Source organism: Thermobia domestica, chromosome 10 (assembly GCF_964235325.1).
Source record: "Thermobia domestica chromosome 10, izTheDome1.hap1.1, whole genome shotgun sequence".
In the NCBI taxonomy this organism is placed as follows: domain Eukaryota; kingdom Metazoa; phylum Arthropoda; class Insecta; order Zygentoma; family Lepismatidae; genus Thermobia; species Thermobia domestica.
The window spans coordinates 203590778-203611152 of record NC_137463.1 but is presented as its reverse complement, the minus strand read 5'-3'; the positions used below and the strand labels follow the sequence as shown (position 1 = coordinate 203611152).

The window sequence follows — 20375 nt, the reverse complement described above, 5'->3', positions numbered from 1 at the left end:
TTTTTTTTTTTTTCCCTCTAGTAAACCTTCATGTCATGCCCCTGTACGAAGTAATGGAACAGCTCTGCAATCATGTACTGCTGTGAACAGTTATCTATGAAATTTCAGGACTATTTTATGAAGTAATTTTAGTGTTAGTTTTTTTTATTTTGTGTTTTTATTATTATTATTATTATTATTATTATTATTATTATTATTATTATTAATATATTTATTTATTTATTTTTACTTTTGAGCTTACATTAGAACAATTAAACGTGCTGTATAGGAATTAATGTGGGCCTAGTTATTATACTGAACCTCACGTCTTTACTGTACTGTACGCACAGTACTACCCTGCATTTTGCAGAAAGTGTGTATTTTCTGAGTTTTTGATATCCGGAGTTATACAGGTCCACATTAGCTCGGATAATCGAGGCTGTATTGTATAAAGGTTAAGATAGAATTCTTACAAAATTAGTTTTTCTAGAGGGAAACTGTGATGTAAAAATGTAGAAGAATAATCTACATATTGCTTTAACTTGTTATGATCGTACAGAATGAATCTTATGATAAATGTTTGAGATTAAATTGATGAAATGAGAATAACGGGTCACAACTAAAAATTTGCACAAACTGGATGATGACGTAAAAATAAGCAGACGACAAATTGAAACTACGTTTTAGCGTTTATTTGCAGTATATGCATAAGTGTACAAGCAAGTGCTAATGAGAAATTGCAAATGGTCCCTTATCAGCTACAGCCCGCGAATGTTTTGGAATAGAAGCACAAGCTGTTTGGACGCTCCTTGGGTCAATTTTTAAGCATTTGCGGATTCTTCTTTGAAGTTGCTGTACAGTTTTTGCCTTCCAGTTACGTTTGTACACCTTGTCAATTATCCAGAAAATCTTCGATTGGGCGACACTGGGGCAAGTTAGTTGGATTTTTGTTTTTGAGTACAAAAGGGATGTGCTGTGACATAAGGTATTCCAGAGCATTTCTCGGATAATGAGAGCTGACTTTGTCAGGCTAGAAAATAAATTTATTGTCTGAATGATATTTTCGTACAAAGGGAAGTAAAATCTTGTGGAGACATTGCTTTACGTACACATCCTAACGCTAACATTGAGACATTGATTGTTAACCCACTAAGATTAAAATAAGACCCAAAAACACTTTTGTCAGATACAAATAAATAAAGCATCACTTTGCTCTCAAATTTATGCTTACATTAATATTTTATATTAAGAGGGTCGTGTTGATTGTCCAAGGAATAAGAAATGTCATTTTCGGGCATCTGAGATTTAGAAAGACTTCATCATCCAAAATGAACGATTTTCCTTTGCAGTTTCGGACCATTCAACGACAATTTGATTTTACAGTTGTTATTTGTGTGTTTGTATAAGATGAAGCTTTTTCCTTTTTCCAGGCTTTGATTCTCATTGATTTTAACGTTTTAGATATGTATTGTTGTGAACAATTAAATGCTTTTGCTGCGTCGTTCTGACTAATGCCGTCTTTATTCTCAGAAACTTTCTTTAGTTTTGTTGATTTTTCTTCGTCATCATAGCTGCTTTTGGACGACTTCCTGTTTTTCGTTCTGTTGTTCCGGATTTAAGTGTCGCATAAATTGTTCGTTTTGAAATACCTTCAACAACAAAGTGCTTTAACGATGCATGAACGGAAGACATCTCCCTTTTACTCCATTTTGTATCAGTTTATTGGCATCTGAAAGAAAGAAAACATAGTATGTAATAGATACGTATTGGAATATTATTATATCAAAACATAGCGCTGACTGTGACAAATTTTAGTTTATGACTCTGTGCATTCTGTGCAGATTTGTAGTCGTAACCCATTAGTTAAGGAAGCGAACTCGTAGAATAGACACTGAAACGATGCTTTTCGCCTAAATAACAAATAAGGTGCATACCTCCTCAGAATTTTTTCTTTAATCGCTACGAGTTTATGAAATCTTCCGACTTCAAGTGAAGAGAGAAAAATGATCTTTCAGTCTGTGTTTATCGATTAACGTAGTTTCTCACTATCTCCATTGAGATTTTATCAAATGAGGTAGTGCGGAGAGTTTTAAGTTTTGTCCAATTTGGAAGAACATCTAAAATCCTTGTGCGGTCGCGGTGGCTTAGGGGGCTACCTCTGGTGCGTGGTAAAGCGATCACCTCTAGTGTGTGATAGAGCAATCATCGCTGGTGCTTGTGGTTTCTGGTTCGATCTCAGCCCGTGCCAAGTGGTCTTCGTGGTGAACAAATATCGTGTGCGCGGGTTTTCTTTCTCCATTTTACCATTATTATTCAGCTCATCATCATCGTCCCTATTAACCTCGGTGCATAAACGTGGGAGTTATGCTAAAAGAAGGAAACAAAGTTGCTTGTGTGCTATTTGTATTTTCCAGGAATTAAATTTAATAGAACGTAATCATAACTGCTTATAAGGAAAGCAACGAGCCTCTAACTTGCGTTGTGGCATTCTTATGCAAAAGTATTTATTATTATTATTATTATTATTATTATTATTATTATTATTAGAAATGCTCAACACCAGCAAGTACTTTTACATTAGGCCAGTGCTCAAACTGAAATGTAATAAGCATCGCTTTGCTTTTTTCAAATTCACTCAATTCCACAACAATAACTGTGTTCAATGCTGATGTTCTACCTCGTCTTACATAAGTACTGTGCCGAAGTTTTAAGTATATTGAGACAAAATCAGTGTTCGAAGTGTAAAATAAGCGGAGACAGTATATTGTATTACCATTTTGACTCAACATACCGTCTATTTAAATGTTGAAATAAAATGAGGATATGTTGCCTAAGAGACTGAATTTTTATTTACATAATGACTCGAAACCATGAAAAAATTTCTCCATAATTACGGATGCTTTGCTCTCCGCCCTCAACTTTCTTCGAAAAAATATACCCTTATGTTATATTATAGAGAATTATACATAAAAATGATCAAAAACCAATTTTTTACAATCTCCCGCGGGAGTACTGACAGACCCTCCACTCGACTCAGGTGTATTCCAGACCCCGGGGTGTTCCCGGAAGGTCTGTCCCCACAGCAGAAAACACTTGAACCCACCTGTGCTCAAAACACGGCAATTATATGTATTAAGGCAAGAAGATACACATACATAAGAAAGAAACAATTGAGTAGGCCACAACAAAATACAAAACGCTTGAAATAAAACAATAACAGGGTGTCTACTGGTCATGAAAGTCATGAAAGTCATGAAAAAGTCATATATTTTGCTTAGTGGTCATGAAAGCCATGAAAAAGTCCTTTATTTACCCAACTGGTCATGAAAATCTGAAATCTCAAAGTAGATTTTTATACTTCATACTTTTATACCTCATACTGCATGTACTGAAACAGTTGTATCAAGTCAGTAATTGAGAGAATTTCCCCCACCAGTTAGTGCTGGCTAACTGGTACTTTACTGTCTTCCTAGTTGCTCCCCATTTCATCTTCTAGTCTCTGTAATATAGTAACAACTTTTTACTGTCTAACTTTCTGATCTGCTATTTCTTTACCTCTAAGAAAGGTAAATTGTGTATTTTTGGGCCTTCAAACTTATGCAACAAATAAAACACAGTTCTGACCAGAGCAGAATGAAATATATTAAAAACTATAGAGTGTTTGTGTCTGATGAAGAGGACGTTAGGTCCTTGAAACTGTAACACATTGTAAGTATAGTTTTTAATATATTTCATTTTGCTCTGGTCAGAACTGTTTTATTTGTTACTCTACTTATCAAGAGCCATGGAGTTTGTTCATTAAACTTATGCAAATATTATTCGTTTGAGTTTGCAGATTTTAAATTTGATGATCTATTTTTTTAAAACTAATTTCTTTTATAATTTGTTTTGTCTTTTTGAACCGCAATTAAAAATTTGTTTACTGCCTTTTAAATTGCTCTTGCATTTTAAAATTAGTTGTCAGCTAATCGACATTATGTACATTAGACAAATAAGAACATAATGTGATCTTCATCTTAACCGATGCACCACTGATGGTAGGGGTTTATTATTACTAATGGTAAATTTTTATCGCCATGGTCATGAAAATTTGAACAAACAGGTCATGAAAAGTCATGAAAAAGTCATGAATTTACTTTCTGGTATTCCAGTAGACACCCTGAATAAGCTAAACCTCAGATTTAACATAAAACACTGAAGTAAAACAACAGTTTTTTTTTTTTATTTGATTGCATAATCTATAGTTTTTCTCGTAAATATCGGACTGTTATATATTTCTTTATCATTGTAGACAGAAAAGAAATTCCGGCGAACTGATAGCAATACTTCCCGATTTCAGTTTAAACGAGTAGCATCTTCAATACATTGCCTTTTGTTTAGATTGAGCCCATGATTCATTCCTTTCTATTATGTGGCCCTTATCTGCAAGCAACACAATCAACACGAGTTCTTGCGTAGAAGCAATTGTTGAACTTCTTTGTAGAACCACATTTTAAAAACAAAAGGTAGGGAAATATAGCAGAAATGTCGGTGTTTCCAATCTAAAATCTTTGACATGCAAAACTATTCGTGTATACAGTAAAAATGGATTTTTAAAAGATGTACTGGCATCTACTTTCCAGTGGCGGTATATCTTGATCACGAAAAACCAGAGGCGGTATGTCTTCATCACTAAAAAACCAGAGCCGGTTTGGCATACCACCGCATACCGTCTCACTTTGACCACTGAACAAAATGGTTAGAGATATTTTAACATGAGTTATATGGATACGCTATGTACAGTCCGCAGCAAAAAACCTGCAACATGAGCATGTAAGTTTATTGTAAAACGACGAAGTCTTTTGCTCCAAAATAAGTGTGCAGGAGAGGATTCCGAGGTTTCTCCTGGTGTGATTCGTGCCACTTAGACGTTATGTTGATTCTCTGCATTGTTAGGCGTAGTTTCACAATAAACTTACATGCTCATGTTGCATGTTTTTTGCTGCGGACTGTACCAAAATCACAATTATCCAAATAGGCACCATTAGCATGTACACAGTCATTAAGTCTTTGTGGCCACTCATAAATTGTATTATACAACACATTGACTGGAAAATCTGCAGCTCCCTTCTGAAGAGATCGCTTAAAACTTTCAATATTGGGATGTCTCTTCTTGCAAGCCATCTCTTGAAGCTTGGACCAGAGTTTATAGTCCAAGCGGTTTAGGTCCGGGCTTGCAGTAGGCCAATCTGAAGTGGAAATGAAGTCCGGAGCATTTGCCTCCAGCCACTGCTGGTTTGTACGTGCCTTGTGTGTTGGGGCTGAGACCAGCTGAAAGCTCCAGTTCTGTCCATGGAAGAGTATGTTGGTGAAATTCTTGACTAGTCTCTCAATCACTATCTCCTAGTACACTCTGACGTTTTGACCCCTTTTCACAAAAATGGAGCTCCGTTGTGCTCTCATGGCTCACACCCCACCACACCATGACTGAGGCTGGATGCTGCAATTCCTCTGGATCCTTGAAGACTTTTCACCAGCTTCTCTAGGGGATATGGCATATATCCTGTCATTTTGGGCAATGAAAGTCTGATCAGCACTAAAAATCTTTTCATCAGTGAAAAGGATTCGACAGTGCCCATTTGCTGCGTAACGCTTAAGTAAGCGTTTTGCTTATAGGAGCCTCTGGCGCTTCAGTTCATTTGTCCTTTGTCTTGCTTCCAAGCATGGAGTCCTAGGTCACTGCATAACGAGCGAGACGTAGACATTTTTGGTACCTTTACTCTCTGTCCCACCCTAGGAAGATTAGAAAACGGAAATACGTCAAACCAAGTGTAGCCAGTAGCAAAAGGTACACTTTTCTGTCAGAAAGTATGAAACACTATTGTCCCTTTATACATATTCATGTAGTCTCGTACAACAAAGTTACGAACCCTACGGTTGCCTCTATTCGCAGAACAATTGGGAAGTGAATGACACAAGTCACTTTATGTAGTTATTAATAACAGTATCTTTACTTAAATAACATAATAGTGTGCGTAATCCAATTTTATGTATGGCCAAACGCAAAGCAGAATGAAAAGATTTTCGGTTTATATTAGACCCCAATCCCAACTGAGATCTTATGATATCATATAGATTATAATAATATACCAAGAAGGAGTGGGGAGGAGTCCGAATTTTTGCCAAAAATTGAGTATCTCACCAGCTGCTCAACTTAGAAAGCTGAAGTTCGGCATCTTTTTAAAAAAAATAAGCAGACAGCCTAGCAATTTTATCGATCAGTTTTTTTACACACACCCCTGGATAGAAAAGGAATCCAATTCTATCAATCAGTATCATATACTTATTGCATCAATTAAAAAAGAAATGTTAGGTTTGCTGATTTATTTGTTTCCTTTCAAAATACGAAGTAAACACATTCTCATGTCTGGTTTTGTAAAAAATAAATAATAATAATAATAATCATCATCATTATTCCGGAGTTTCGATCAAGGCTAACAAAGTAGACATGCTTAATCCTTCTCTTCTGGGATTAAGAGTCTCGCAGTCCCTTCCGAAAAATAATTACAGCGTGTAAGGTTTTTATTTTATTTATTATTTTTTTTATAGCAAATTGATAAGTATAAATGAAGGTTGAGAGGGAGGAGACCACTAAACCAGTAATTATCACTAATAATTGAGTTACAAAATATTGCTTTGTCAGAACACCCTTTTATTTTGAACATCCCCCTAAGTAGAAGTTCCTGGCGTACACATTGATTCTTTTTTTAGTAGGAGGGCGCGCTTTTAGTATATGACGAGTTGGTAGTGGGTTAATATGTAAAAATAATCGAAATCGATTAATATTAGTGTCGAATCCATAGTTTAGGGGTCACTGAGATGAATAGTAACTCTCCCCGAAGCTGTTCAAGTCTAAGCTTAGCCTCCATCCAGATGGTGGGGATGAAAATTAAAATGTCCAAATCCACTAAGATTAGTGTAGAACTCATAGTTTTCGGGGTCGCTGGATGAATAGTGACAATCTCCAATCTGTCCAAATAGTGTTGCTCGCGAGACGAGAAATAAGGTTTTTTCGTCTCGTCTCGATTATGGAAGACTTATTTCTCGTCTCGATTATCGAAAGATTAGTTCTTGTCTCATCTCAAAATTTACTTATATTGTTTTGTAAATTTATTTATGCCATGATGTTTCTTAATTTCATCCATAATTTATGATTTTCCCTCCTCATCACGAGAGGTTTACGAAAGGTGTAGTATAATAAAAATTTAAACTATGTTAATTTTTGTAGCAATAGTGTGGCCAGGGAGGATCCGGGGCTGTACACCCCCGAAAGTTTTCTTTTTTTTAATTCCTTCATTATTATTTTTGTCAAAGTTATACGTAGCCAATTTTAAAACTGTCAAAGTTAATAGCCTATGCCATTCTTATATTCAGTACACTGTATTTTATTGTTATTTATGATGTAAAACCTCTTTAAATGCGCTTGCCCTTTCTCTATTGAAAGTCTTTAAGCAAAATAAAATTTGCTTGAACAAGTCATTGAAGCGGTGACGGAATATAAAGGCTAAAATTTGTAAAAAAAATAAAGCCTAAAATTACGTTAAGGAGGGGGGGACGGACCACCCACTACCCTGTATGGTATTCCATACTACTGGTGCGAAAAGAAATAACGGTTTTTCGGTTTTTAAAAGAACCGACAGGGATTTTTCAAAAACCAGGAAGATTATATGTGTTCCGATTTTTAGAGAAAATTGTTTCGAATTTAAAAACTGTTGCATTTGTAACTGAAGTCGATTTTTAATAGAAAACCGAACCATTTTTTTAGTAGAAAAAGGAGCCTGTTTAAAATCAAAAACAGTTTTGGTGAATTCGGTTAGTGGCAGAATTTAAAATGTTTTTGAAGATTGTGGTAAAAACAAATTAAACTTTAGAGTTGACTTGCGCGGCAGTTTATAATTGTTCGTGTGTCCAGCGTAGCTGGTACGTTCAGCTAGCATATTAATATAAGTACTTGCAACCCTAACTGTAGCCGATGACAAAAGGAGAAGCATGACACAAATAACATTGTCAGATTTACTCTCACTCAAATATGACTGTATCCAAAAACTTTTTAAAATGTAGCTACTTTTGCAGTAGATACACAAAGAAAGAAAGATTGACTGTTAGAATAACAATAGAGGTATGCAAACTCATTGTTTATCAGTTAAACTTCTTACGATAAGGTAAGTTTGGCAACATGAGCTCAGTTGTTGCCATGTCGGCGGAAGCGGGATGACAGTTTTGATTCATTGTGATTCTGTGATAGTTCAATGAAATTGTCGTGCGCGTTTCTTCTGTTTTGTTTTATTTTGTTATTTTCTTGTTGTAGTTATTCCGTGCGTTATTTGTGTGTTCTTATTAGTGTTGTTAGTTAATTTTGCGTTTAACTACTATAGTGCTATTTTTTGAGACAGTGGCTGAAAATTCCCACATTGTTTTAAGAAGCAAAGAAAAAAGGAAAACTTCTTTCTACTGGTGAAAAAGCCATCTTATTAAACGTTTATTCATATTTTCGAAACCAGGCAGTGAAGCTGGAGAGAGGGTTTGCCCTCAGGCATCAAGGCACCTCTGGAAAGGGGGGGGGGGAGTAATAGTGATTCATGCCATGACAGAGTGGGTTAGTTCCTGGAGCTGACCTCGTTTTTCGCGGCACAAAAACAGGTGATTATCAAGGAGAATTAGATTCTGGAAAATATGAACAACATTTCCAAAAACTTCTTCTGAATGTACCACCAAATTCCGTGATTGTTATTGATAATGAATCCACACACTCAGTAAAAGGCGAAAAAATCCCTACGAAGTCATGTACTAAGAAGGAAATTGTAAAATGGTTAAAAAATAAAGAAATTGTAGAGTGGTTGAATGTGATTTAAGGTGGAACAAATTTTAAGTAATTGAAATGTTACATAAAGTTGCTTCTAACATAGAAGTCTCCTACAGAATAGACCGTATTGCAAAGGAAGCCGGACATGAAGTTTTTCGTCTTCCCCCTTGTCATTGCGAACTTTCTTCCACTGAACTTGTATGAAGTAAAGATTTGGGTGTTTCTTGCCTCCAGGAGTGGATTACATATAGTAAGTAATTACACTTTCTCTTCTATTATTATTATTATTATTATTATTATTATTATTATTTTATTATTATTATTATTGAGTCGCTTACCGCTACGCTGTTTGGTTTATGTTCTACATTTTTTTTTCTCAAATCAGCCGCCACGCACTCATAATAAGTGGCAACCTCACGCTGTAACACGTCTCGTTGAACGTCATTTCCGTTTTATAATCTTCCTAGGGTGGGACAGAGAGTAGTTCACTAGCCATACTGACTGTTTCCTAACTGAATTTCGTCGAATACGCGCCGCCTCTTCTTTCACAAGTTCCGGTGTTCGTACTGTGCGTGGTCTTCTTTACCACGGCCAATGTTTCACACTTCTAGTCTCAACAAAGCGCTGGATAGTGCGGTAAACGATTTTTTTTTGGGGGGGGGGGGGAGGGTACTATTTTGCAACCTCTGGAGAGTTTTGAAAATCTCCCCTGTGACTTTCCTACCTTATTCAATGCTATCACGCCCACACGATCTTCATACTCGCCTCATTCCATCTTGAACACTTACAACTCACACCTTTACATTTCTTCAACTCATCTAGCAATGACTCACGCTTCAAAAATTCGGACAGTATTTATGGTAAGACTAGATAGAATTTCGTTTGTGTGTACACAATAATAATAATAATAAATTAATTCATTGTTCATAATGTTTACTTTTTCAGGAATCGTAAACATGGATAATTCACAAACACCAAATGAGGAGCAGATGTCTACGGACAGAGTACAAAACTCGAGTCCTGTGCGAGTTGAAATTAAAGTGCTCAGAGTTATTTCCCCGAGTTGTTTCTATGTTCAACTTGCACATTTTGAACAAGCCATGAATAGGTATGTAATTCAGTATCAACTTATTTTACCTTGTTCAATTTTTATTATATATATATATATATATATATACCAAAATTGACAAATTTAATTTTGTTATGTGCAGAGAGAACAGATAAATAATAAATATTTGTTTAAGAAGTTGAAACGTAGATCCAAATTAAAAGAAAGTATATTATAGTAACTGATGCTTCACGGTGCGTATATATATCGAAAAATGATTAGGATTAGGATTTTAGATTTCTGGGCTTTCGGCATCTAAGGCCATTTAGCCCTTCACGATTTGAGGGATGACGTCCCTCGGCGGAGCACACTATCCGGGGAAAGGGAAGGAAGAAAGGATTGGGGAAGGAAGGAAGCGGCCTGGGAACTATAAGTTAGGTACCACCCCGGCATTTGCCTGGTGTGAATGAGGAAAACCCAGGAAAACCTCATTCAGGGTGGCTGGCCTGAAAAAGCGTGTTACACTTTTTCGACCGAGTGACCCCACCGGGAATCGAACCCGGGACCACTCGCACCGAAGGCGAGAGCGTTAGCGACTACGCTACGCGGGGCCACTATATCGAAAAATGAATTCATAACTTGCACCTCTAACATTATTCCTTGCATTTCGAACATTATTTTCCGCGACATTTTAATCATCTTTATGACCGTGATCCCGTGCATATGCGATGCAAACAAAAACTGTCAGTGTAATTCCATTGATACAATATGCATCTTGTCATAGTGAAGAAATACAGCCTTAGGCAGGGGTGCCCACAAGGGGGGGCTATGACGCAAACTGCGTCATTGAAATATTTGGGGGGGGGTTAAAATCTATATAAATATGGTTGATGAGGAGGGGTAAAATTAATCGAAAAGAAGATTTTTTCATGGGAGAACACCTACGGATAGACAATTGGGGGGGGTGCGTCATAGACATAACGGGGGGTGGGCACCACTGCCTTAGGTATTCGAGGAACCACACGTAACCTATTGCCAATAAATTCATCCCTTGTAAGTATTAAATCCAATCACTTCCTTAAAATTTAAACTCTTTTCAGTGAGAAGTTATCTAAAAATGGTTCAATATCATTTACTTTAAAATTTACTCTGAAAAAATTCCTATGTTTTTGTGGCGATTATTACCATCTTCAACTTAAGTATACTTATGCACATTTACACCACTGAAAAGAATTGTTCTAATAATTCGTAACACTGTCCCTTTCGTAGAATTTTACTTCAATTAAATGCCAGTCAGTTATTGGCAATAATTGTGGTTTCTGGTATACTGTTTCGTTCAACAGAACAAGAAACATATTGTATCAATGAAATTAAAGTGATAGTTTCTGCTTATATCACATGCAGGGGATCATGGTCACAGAGAAGACTCAAATATTGTGGAAAGTGGAATCCTAAATATGAACAACATACGAAGTGCAAGGTAAGATTTTGTTTTTTGAAAGTAGATTACATAATTTCTTGCCGAATAATGGAGAAATGCTTTCAGTATGAAATAGTTATTTTCTAATTGGGAGACAGTCAGTATGATCTGTGAAAGAGGATATTTCAGTGTGTCTGTTTTCAACTTTATAAGTTTTGATTTTCCTTAAGAACTCATTCACCTTATCGCTTGACGTAAAGATATTTTCTTTCTTACTTTACGTATTAGCATTAAGAGCCTGACATACTAAAAATAATACAAAATTTACTATTTTTCTTTTGCTTGTTTTTCATAAGTGAAAGATGATGATGAAATGCAACTTAGGACAATCATGATAATGTTATTCTACAGCAGAAAATATGAACCTGAAGAATTTTCAGTGTTGTCATCCACTGAAATTACAATGTTGTCAGAATAATATTTCTCCCAAAATCTAAATTAAGGCAGCGACTAGATGAACAAACTCAACTGCATTTTATTACGTCGTGTTGTGGTATCCTGTGAACTACTTTTTAAATAACATTATTAAACTATATGTTAAAAGTATTTTGTTTATTACAAACTAAATATAACTATTATTTAAAAAGTAGTCACAGGATTCCAAGACAACATGATACGTAACCAAATGCAGTTGAGTTCGCTCCTCTAGTCGCTGTTTAAACTTGGATTTTGGGGGAAATGTTATTCTGCCAACACTAATTTCTATAGATGGCAACACTGAAAATTCTTCAGGTTCATATTTTCTGTTGTAGAATAACATTATCTATGATTGTCGTAAGTTGCATTGCATTATCTGCTTTCACTTATAAAAAACAAGCAAAAGAAAAATGGTAAATTTTGTATTATTTTTAGTATGTCAGGCTCTTAAGAATTTTCGAATGTCAAAATATGAATAGGGTGGCAACTTGTAAACATCATAGTTTTCCTTTGGTGAGAGGAAACAGTTCTGTGAGCAAATATAGAAATCATTCATTTTTCTGTACATAGAATTAGGTTAATGGTTCAGAACTTCCTTATGTAAAACAACTAGTGTTGTTAAAATTCGAATAATAGTTTCGTCCAATATTCGGTATATTCGAACAAAATTTGTTATTCTAATAATTGTTTGAATATTGAAAACGAATATTCAGATATTCGAATACCAGAAGAAAGATTATTCGAATAATTTTAACAGCGTTGAAAACCACAATACATACTGCGGTAATTAGGAAACGAGACTGACTTTTTTACTGTAAAATTAGTTTTGGTACGAAGTTTTACATTGTGGTGAACCTTGCACATGACCTTGGGTCATCTCGGCAGGTCGCCAATGTGGCACATGACGTGGCTAAGCATAAATTGTCACCGTTTCAACAATGAAACAAAGAATGAATATCTGCTTCTGTATACACTTAGGGGAAACTTCAACAGAAACAATTGATATATTGAAAGAAGTTCATTGGGACAAGTGCTTTCTCGTTCCTTTAAATGACGTAGAGAGGTTCAGTGCTGGAAGGAAGTCTGTGGTGAAGAGGACGAGCGCCCAGTTCTGTCGGAACAACTGAGATGCTTTGAAATTCAGAATTTGTTGTAAATGACGGAAATATGAGTCTGAGGGTAATATCAGACTTCGTGGAGGTGAATAAGGAGACAGTTTGCCAAATAATAAAGGAGGATTCAAAGGAACTTAAGCTGTGTACGTTTCGTGTCCCGTTCCTTAATAGAGGAGTGGAAACTAGACAAAGTGCATCATTGCCTGCGCACAATGCAGTGATCGGTTTTGAGTTTTTAGCCCAAAAAGGTGTTTGTGTGTCACTACACCCCACATCCTCACCTGAGCTATCCCATTGTAATTATTTTCCGTTCAAACACCATTACAGGACTTCCGGAATTCGTTCTAGAATTTACAGGATCGTGTAAAGCTGTCTTTGAACAAAGGAGTTTCCTATTTTCAATACTCTGTAATATGTTCCTTTCACTTATTTCCTAATTGCTGCGTTGTGTAGATATATTAAATACGAGAATAGTCTTGGTTTAATTTTGAAACAAAATCTTTCAGTTGGTGCAGTAGCAATTCAGAATGAAACACAATTTTTACACCATAATTTTTTTTTTTTTTTTCACTGAAGCCGTCGTACTTTACTGATTCCGTACTTTACTCATATGAATCACTGAAGTATTAGCAGATTGTTGGTCTTCATTTTGTCAGTTGGGTCATTGGTATTTAACGAATAATTACCCATGCAATTTACAACAACGAACTTCAAAGTTTTACTCATCACACACACTTTCCAGTTCAGTACATAAACTGAATTAGAAATAAGTGGTTTATACTTCTGGTCAATGCAGTCAGATAGATCTAACGATGACTCTCACGTAAATCTGTCCGAGTATGCACAGATCCCTTTAACCTTTTTCTAAGGACTGCCTTGCAAACAGTCATCCTATGGAAATATACGTGGCTTAGGTCTGTTATTGATTGCACTTTTGATTTAGAAAGTTTTGTATTATCACACTATGAGGCACAAGTCACTACACAAAATTCCAAACAGCGAAACATGCCACAATGGGAAAGTTTTAAGAAGCATTGTTGTAGCAGCTAGTAAGTAATAGTTACCCTTTCTAAATTAAAATGTATATTAGTGCATAGCTAGAGGTAACTTGAGGTTTACCATGTAAACTTCTAGCATTAACTGACTGCTAAATATGTCTTTATAATGTGGTTTATGTGTCTAGCTAATTGTTATCTATTTCAGGATGGTAAAGGATATGCAGAGCTTCTACAATGGAACTTTCCTGTTTAATGCCAACTGGTCTGCTAACAACAAATGTGCTGCTTTGTCATTGAACGATGGAATATGGTATAGAGGTGTAATAATTACATTGTTGGGTGAAGGCAAGGAGGCAGAGGTATTAATACTTAGAATTTATCATAGTACTTATATACATAAATATCAAGATGTAAAATGGGGGACAGTGGCTCAGTGGTAGAGTCCTCATCTGTGGTGCAAGGTTCCTTAATTTGATCCTAAACCGTGTAAATTTGGGTGGAAAACATCTTGTTTGATTTTTGTGGGGTTCTCCCGTTTCTTATCATTACTCTCATTCCACTAATTCTATATTTATTATTTTCATCCATTTTCCTTACCCGAAAGGGCATAATTGCGTGACGTTCTAGAAATTCCATTTCAAGATGTAAAGTATAGCAAGAAGTCCAATATACAGAATACAACCCCAAAAGAAATACAATTCAAACCTTGATCGAGTGTATTTTTTGAAGAAAGAAAGATAGAGATATGATTTTTGTGTCAAAAGTTATCGTTATCTATTGAGGTATTTCGAGAATAAAACCAATGAGGCAATCATAATATTGGATTTTAGTAATTGTTTAAATGACTAGAAGTGTAATTCAAAAAATGTGCGAATTAATTATAATCAATTGCGAGGAACAAAAAAAGAATTAATCCCGGTAATCCTTAAGGTAAATCTTTAAAACGCATCAATATTTATCGAATGGGATAAGAACTACATGTTGTTTTGCAGTGTTGACAGTTGTAAAGGCTATTTTTTACGTATTCAAAATATTTTTTAAGTAGCATAGTGCATTCTGGCAACAATGTTGCAGCAAAAATACAACCACAGGTGTAACTCGTTCTCGCATATGTTGGGCAATGTGAGTTATTAATAAAACATTTTTTTTTTTTTTGCAAAAAGTACGATAAAAATAATTACTCACCTGCCCGTTGCAACCCGTACTGGCTTGAAGAAAGAAGTGTTCAAAGTGGCTCCCACGCCCTTGCAGACACAATTCTATGCGCCTTATTATGTTCTGTGAAACTTTTCGAAGGATGTCCCTGCTAATTGCTTCCACTTTTGTTTCAATGTTTCCTTTCAATTGTTCTATTGTTCTAGAATTGTTTCGTACACCTTTTCCTTCATGGAAACCACAGAAAAAACTCAGGCGATATTAAGTTTGGAGAGCGGGCAGGTCACAAGTTTTTGGAAACTATGCAATCACCAAAGAACTCTTGTAACATTTTTAGAAGTTTCATTAGAGGTATGACAAGTGACTCCGTCTTGCTGAAATCAGCAGTCTTTTAATAAGGAAATAAATTACATAATTAAATCTGGATAGACAAGCCATCCGCAGTTGTATTGAAAAAGGAAATACGTCGTCGCTTTATCGTACACTACACATCGACCTTCTGAGAATGAAGTGGAACTTCATGTAACACATGTGAGTGCTCAGATACATATTTTGAACTTGGGTTATTTTTGAGAAAAGATACTGCACATTAGAATCTGCTCTCTATTTATAACAAAGATCGATATACTCGCGCACTGTGTTAGAATTTTGGCTTTATTCATTTATTTAAACAAGAAAAACTAACTTAGATGTCTTCTCCGTGCCTCTCCGATTTGCTTATATTGGAATGTTCTACACCGACAGTGGAGACATTTCTTTTCATTTCAGCTGATAAAACAGAGGTGGTCACAGAAGTAGATGCTGAAGAAGTGTTTCCAGCACGTTATCGTCAATAAGCTACCCTTGCGGCTTCGCCATTCAACTGCAGACACACTTCGCAGTATTGGAAAACATAACTCTTGAAAATTGTCTAGTTTAAGCTTCGAACTTTACTAATGGAGGTTAGAAGGAAGTACCAATGTGTGGCTACTTTAGATAAGGGTCTACTTTTGCTTGCTAAGCAGGCTCCAAGGATGGAAGTAACTTTTGCTGTACTTCTGAAGCCGAAAGCTAGGGACACAGTCTAGGCAAAGCTGTACTTCTGCTTTCTATGCAAGGCTCCATAGATGGAGATATCTTCTGCTGTACGTCTGAAGCCTTGGATCCAGCGTGTAGGCTAAGAAGTAGGCTGAATTTAAAGCTTGTTTGCACTGTTTGTAAATTTCTTCCTTTTCTCTTTATCTTGAAGCATATCATTCAAGATGTCTCCGATACTCCCGTATTTGAACTGCATGTACCATTGTTACGTCGTTAAAGTCTGGAATTATCGGTGATACTACTAGGTCCGTACGTACTCCAGCAGAGGCATACGGGAAACAACTAACGAAAATTCCGAGAAAGCCACAATCCGAATGCAATGGATAACTTGCTCTTGGCACTGCATCCATCGTTGCATTTCATGCATGATGCGGCGCCCCCCTCATTTCAGTGTTACGGCACGCCAGTATCTAAATGCAGTGTTTACTGCTTGATGGTTTGGGCGTGGAGGACCAGTTGCTTGGCCTTCATGCTCACTAGGTCTGAATCCTCAGGACTACTATATGTGAGGGCATTTAAAGATTTCCGTCTACGAAGCTGCTATGGATACTAGGGAAACGCTCCGTATCGACGCATCTTGCTAATGAATACGGAATACCTCTAGACTTTAGGCGCGCGTTCGTGCGTCTATGCGGCAACACGTTCAAGTTTTCATTCAGGCAGGAGGGGGACATTTTGAACATTTTCAGTAATGCACTATTTAATAGTAGTTGAACATAAATATATGCACCGTTTATGTGGTGCTGGTGAGGCATCATATTTACGCATTTAGCTCCTGCGATTTTTTTTTCTTTTTTATAATTTATCGTTACTTATGATGTACCTAGTCGCAGGGCTCATAGCGAGTCGCTTTTTTAACTAAAAGTTACTTTTTTTCAAGTTGGTCACTAAAAGTTACTTTTTTTCAAGTTGGTCACTAAAAGTTACTTTTTTCCAAATTTGTCACTAAAAATTACTTTGTTGGGAGGTAAAGGGACTTTTTCGTGTGATTTATGTTTTGCATTGGCTGTTTTCTAAGAAAAATATGAAAATAAATGGAAAAAGGCAGAAACTTGTTACTCATTACTCTTCTGAAAGCTTCAATACTTGCTGCCACATGTGAAACAGTCAGCTTTATTCTCACTTCAGTTTTTTATTCTTTCTAAAGCACAGTGGATGGTTGGTGGATGCTTAAGCTCTCAAGATGAGGTTGAGAACTCTTCTGTGTCTATTCTTCTATCATAATAGTCTTTTAGTTTTCTCTCGTAATAGTTAACGCTCCGCTTAACGTTGTGTGTGTGTGTGTTTGTGTGGTTTATCATGTTCGTGTTGTCTTATGCTTGTATAATATGTTCTTCTTAAGAGTAGATGATGAATTTGAATATTTCATGGCTTTGAGAACTCTCAATGCTAAGTTAAGTATAATGTCTGGGATGAAGAAATTCGAAACAGGCTAGAACTGGTTCCACTTACTCAGAAGCTTCTTACATCTGCTAAGTCTGCTTACTGTAACCTCAAAGCATACTTAGAAAACCTAACAAAGGAGGAAGCTCAAAAAAGAAGTAAAGAAGAAAAGATGAAAGAAAACAACAAAGAGAGAGGTGATGGAGAAATTGACAAAGGAAAAAAGGGCCAGGATGAGATTTTGGTCACTTTTTCGTGTGCTTTTGGTCACTTTTCAACTATTTTCAAGAGACCAGACCACTATGAGCCCTATAGTCACTACATTCGTGGGTGTGCTTTTGTTGCTGTGGCATTTGTAGCGCTGTTGGCATTTTACTTTAAGGAAATAAACGTACATGATTTTTTAGTTCTTTTTCCTTTTGTTTCTCTACAGTTTAGTGCAATGGGCACAAATATGGCATCGTTGGAATCTGGGATCCATACTCTTTCCGCTGATATATCACTCATGGCTCCTTGCTCATTATCAGGGAAACAGTGGTGGAGCTAATGTGACTTGATCACATTCATCAATTCCCTGCCCAGTGTCAGACGGGTAATGGTTGTATCTCCGTAAGCGTGCATTTCCGGACATTTGGTCGTATGAACTTTTTTTTTCACTTGTCCTCCCCATGCGGAATCCACTCCTGAAGTTTACCCGTGCATATTTGTTACAGCCTATATATATATATATATATATATATATATATATATATATATATATATATATAAATTTGAGCCCATGTTTATTCATGGGTGATGATGCTAAAGGTAAAAGAAGAGGCAGATAATAATGACTGTTACTCTTCGGATCCGCAAGTGTATAACAGAAAGCCTTCATCACTATTAGGAGGAAACGTGGATCACTAACTTATTTGCAGCTGTATGTTATCATTGAAAACTAATTCTGTGTAATATCTTTTTAGGTGTATCTCGTTGACTATGGAGAAACTTTAGTAGTCCCGATAACAAATCTACGAGTACTGCATGAAGAATTTCAGAAGCTCATCGATGGTGCAGTTAGGTGCCATTTGGCTGGTATTCGTGTGCCGGGAAAGAAAAAGGAGTGGCCAGAAACTACATGTGAATTCTTTGCAACATTAATCGATCAGTATGATGTACTTTATATCACTAAAAAGGTGAGTGATACAACAGAAATGTGAAAAAGAAGTATTGTAGATAAAAAGTCTGGTAATAATATTCCGAATGAGTTTATTTCTGAACGGAAAAGTTCATTAGAAGGGACTGTTAAGCACTTACTTTCGGCCGATAGTAGGACTGAAATAAAAAAATAAAAATAAATAAAAATAAAAATTAAAATAAAAAAAAATCGAATTTGAGATTCTGGTAATTTCGAAAATTCCTACGTCTCACGATCGGTAATACACGAAAAACAACGGTTGTTGAATGTTCCATCTGTCTACCTGTATGTGTAATCTTGTTCAAAAAGCATGGTCATCGACTTCTCGTTAAAAAAGCATGGCGTGAAAGCACTGTATTCTTGTACGTAGATGGAATAAAATCTAATAAATCTGAATATTCTTTGGCTGATACTTTTATCTCAAACCAAACAATTAAAAGATAAGATTGTGAGAACAAAGAATGTACTTCGGATTATATTAGGCCGAATTAGGAAAGTCAGTGCTATCTGGGTAATGACGCTAGAACGACGCGTCTGCTGTCGGAAACAATAATGTGTCTGAAGTTGTAGGTGAGTGATTGTCGTCAAATGGTGCGTAAGTTAAACAGTTACTGGGAAGATATGTATTGTCTTCTTTCATTGTAGATTTTCTTATATACGCAGTGAAACTGTCGGGAGAAGGGTTCACACTCGAGGTGACTACTGTGGTAATTATTGTGGCCCGTTACACAAACCAGGAGTCAATAGCGAAAAGCTCCAGGAAGAGGATTTTAAGGAAAATGATACCCACAGTGCTGCAGGGAACCACCGATTGGCATACTAGCAGTATCTAACAACCTAACATGCGATGAGCCAGTGATTGAATTTGATATTTTCCATTGTGAACACAGGCATTAGTAAGCAGCTTTGGTGAGGACTGAGGCCCGCGTACACCATCTGCTCCCGCGCGACATGCAGAAGAAAGAGCGAACTATGGGAAATTGTATGAAAATAACTTTGAGTCCAAACGATAGCCAGTGTATGAAGCATTCATACATCTCCTTGCTGGAGGTCACATCCGGGCACTAACATACTGTGACAGTGATTCCAAAGGTCGCTGAAATATCGTTCGCCATTACCGGGAAAGATTACCGCTTGCTTTTTAGGGAATTCAATTATACAGGGAAATTGCTTACACGCAAGGTTGATAAAAACATGGTAGTAAGTATAAGATACTTCCAGGAATTTATCATCACACGTACCTTTCCAAGCGACATGTCGACATCCACAGTTGTACTGTGCGGAAAACCTGTTTTGATAATCCATATAGACAAGGCTTCAGGTCATATCGCCAGAATATATCCGCATTTTTTATCAGGAAGTATAACGAGAATTAGGAATTTATATCATTTTGTTTCAGTGCATTCTTGTGAAGAGCCCTGATGCCACTCCAATGGATTTCTGCAGCTTTGATCTGTTGAAAACACGTCTCCAAGATCGACGTCCACTTACCTTCGCTGGTCTCTGGAAAGCTTGCAGTCAGGAAGGAGTCCGAATTCCTTTACGCGTGGTTTGCCAGAGTTTGTTCGAGTAAAACTTCGATCTCGGACGATAGTCCACAGTGCTGGGGGTCCAATAGAATACCATAGGTAGTGGTGGCAAAGTCTGTAGTAAAGTGAATACCTGTCAAAATAAGTCCGCGTACACCTAACAACCTTCTGTGTG

General features: G+C 36.5%; 1 protein-coding gene and 1 non-coding gene across 3 annotated transcripts in view; one reads left to right on the top strand and one right to left on the bottom strand.

Annotated features, from left to right (window-relative positions):
* The window catches only part of LOC145662937 (tudor domain-containing protein 1-like), a 125397-nt gene that overhangs the window by 8871 nt on the left and 96151 nt on the right, over window positions 1-20375 (top strand). The window contains exons 2-4 of one of the 2 annotated variants that reach the window (XM_081728964.1): window positions 9767-9929; window positions 14085-14238; window positions 18457-18669. In XM_081728964.1, coding sequence (XP_081585090.1) covers window positions 9778-9929; window positions 14085-14238; window positions 18457-18669 — 519 coding nt within the window. In that variant the 5' untranslated portion in view covers window positions 9767-9777. The remainder of the gene's footprint in view (window positions 1-9766; window positions 9930-14084; window positions 14239-18456; window positions 18670-20375) is intronic. The other variant, XM_081728965.1, reaches the window with a different exon arrangement.
* Window positions 10408-10482, bottom strand: TRNAR-UCG (transfer RNA arginine (anticodon UCG)). The gene has a single exon. It is a non-coding gene; the product is annotated as a tRNA-Arg (tRNA).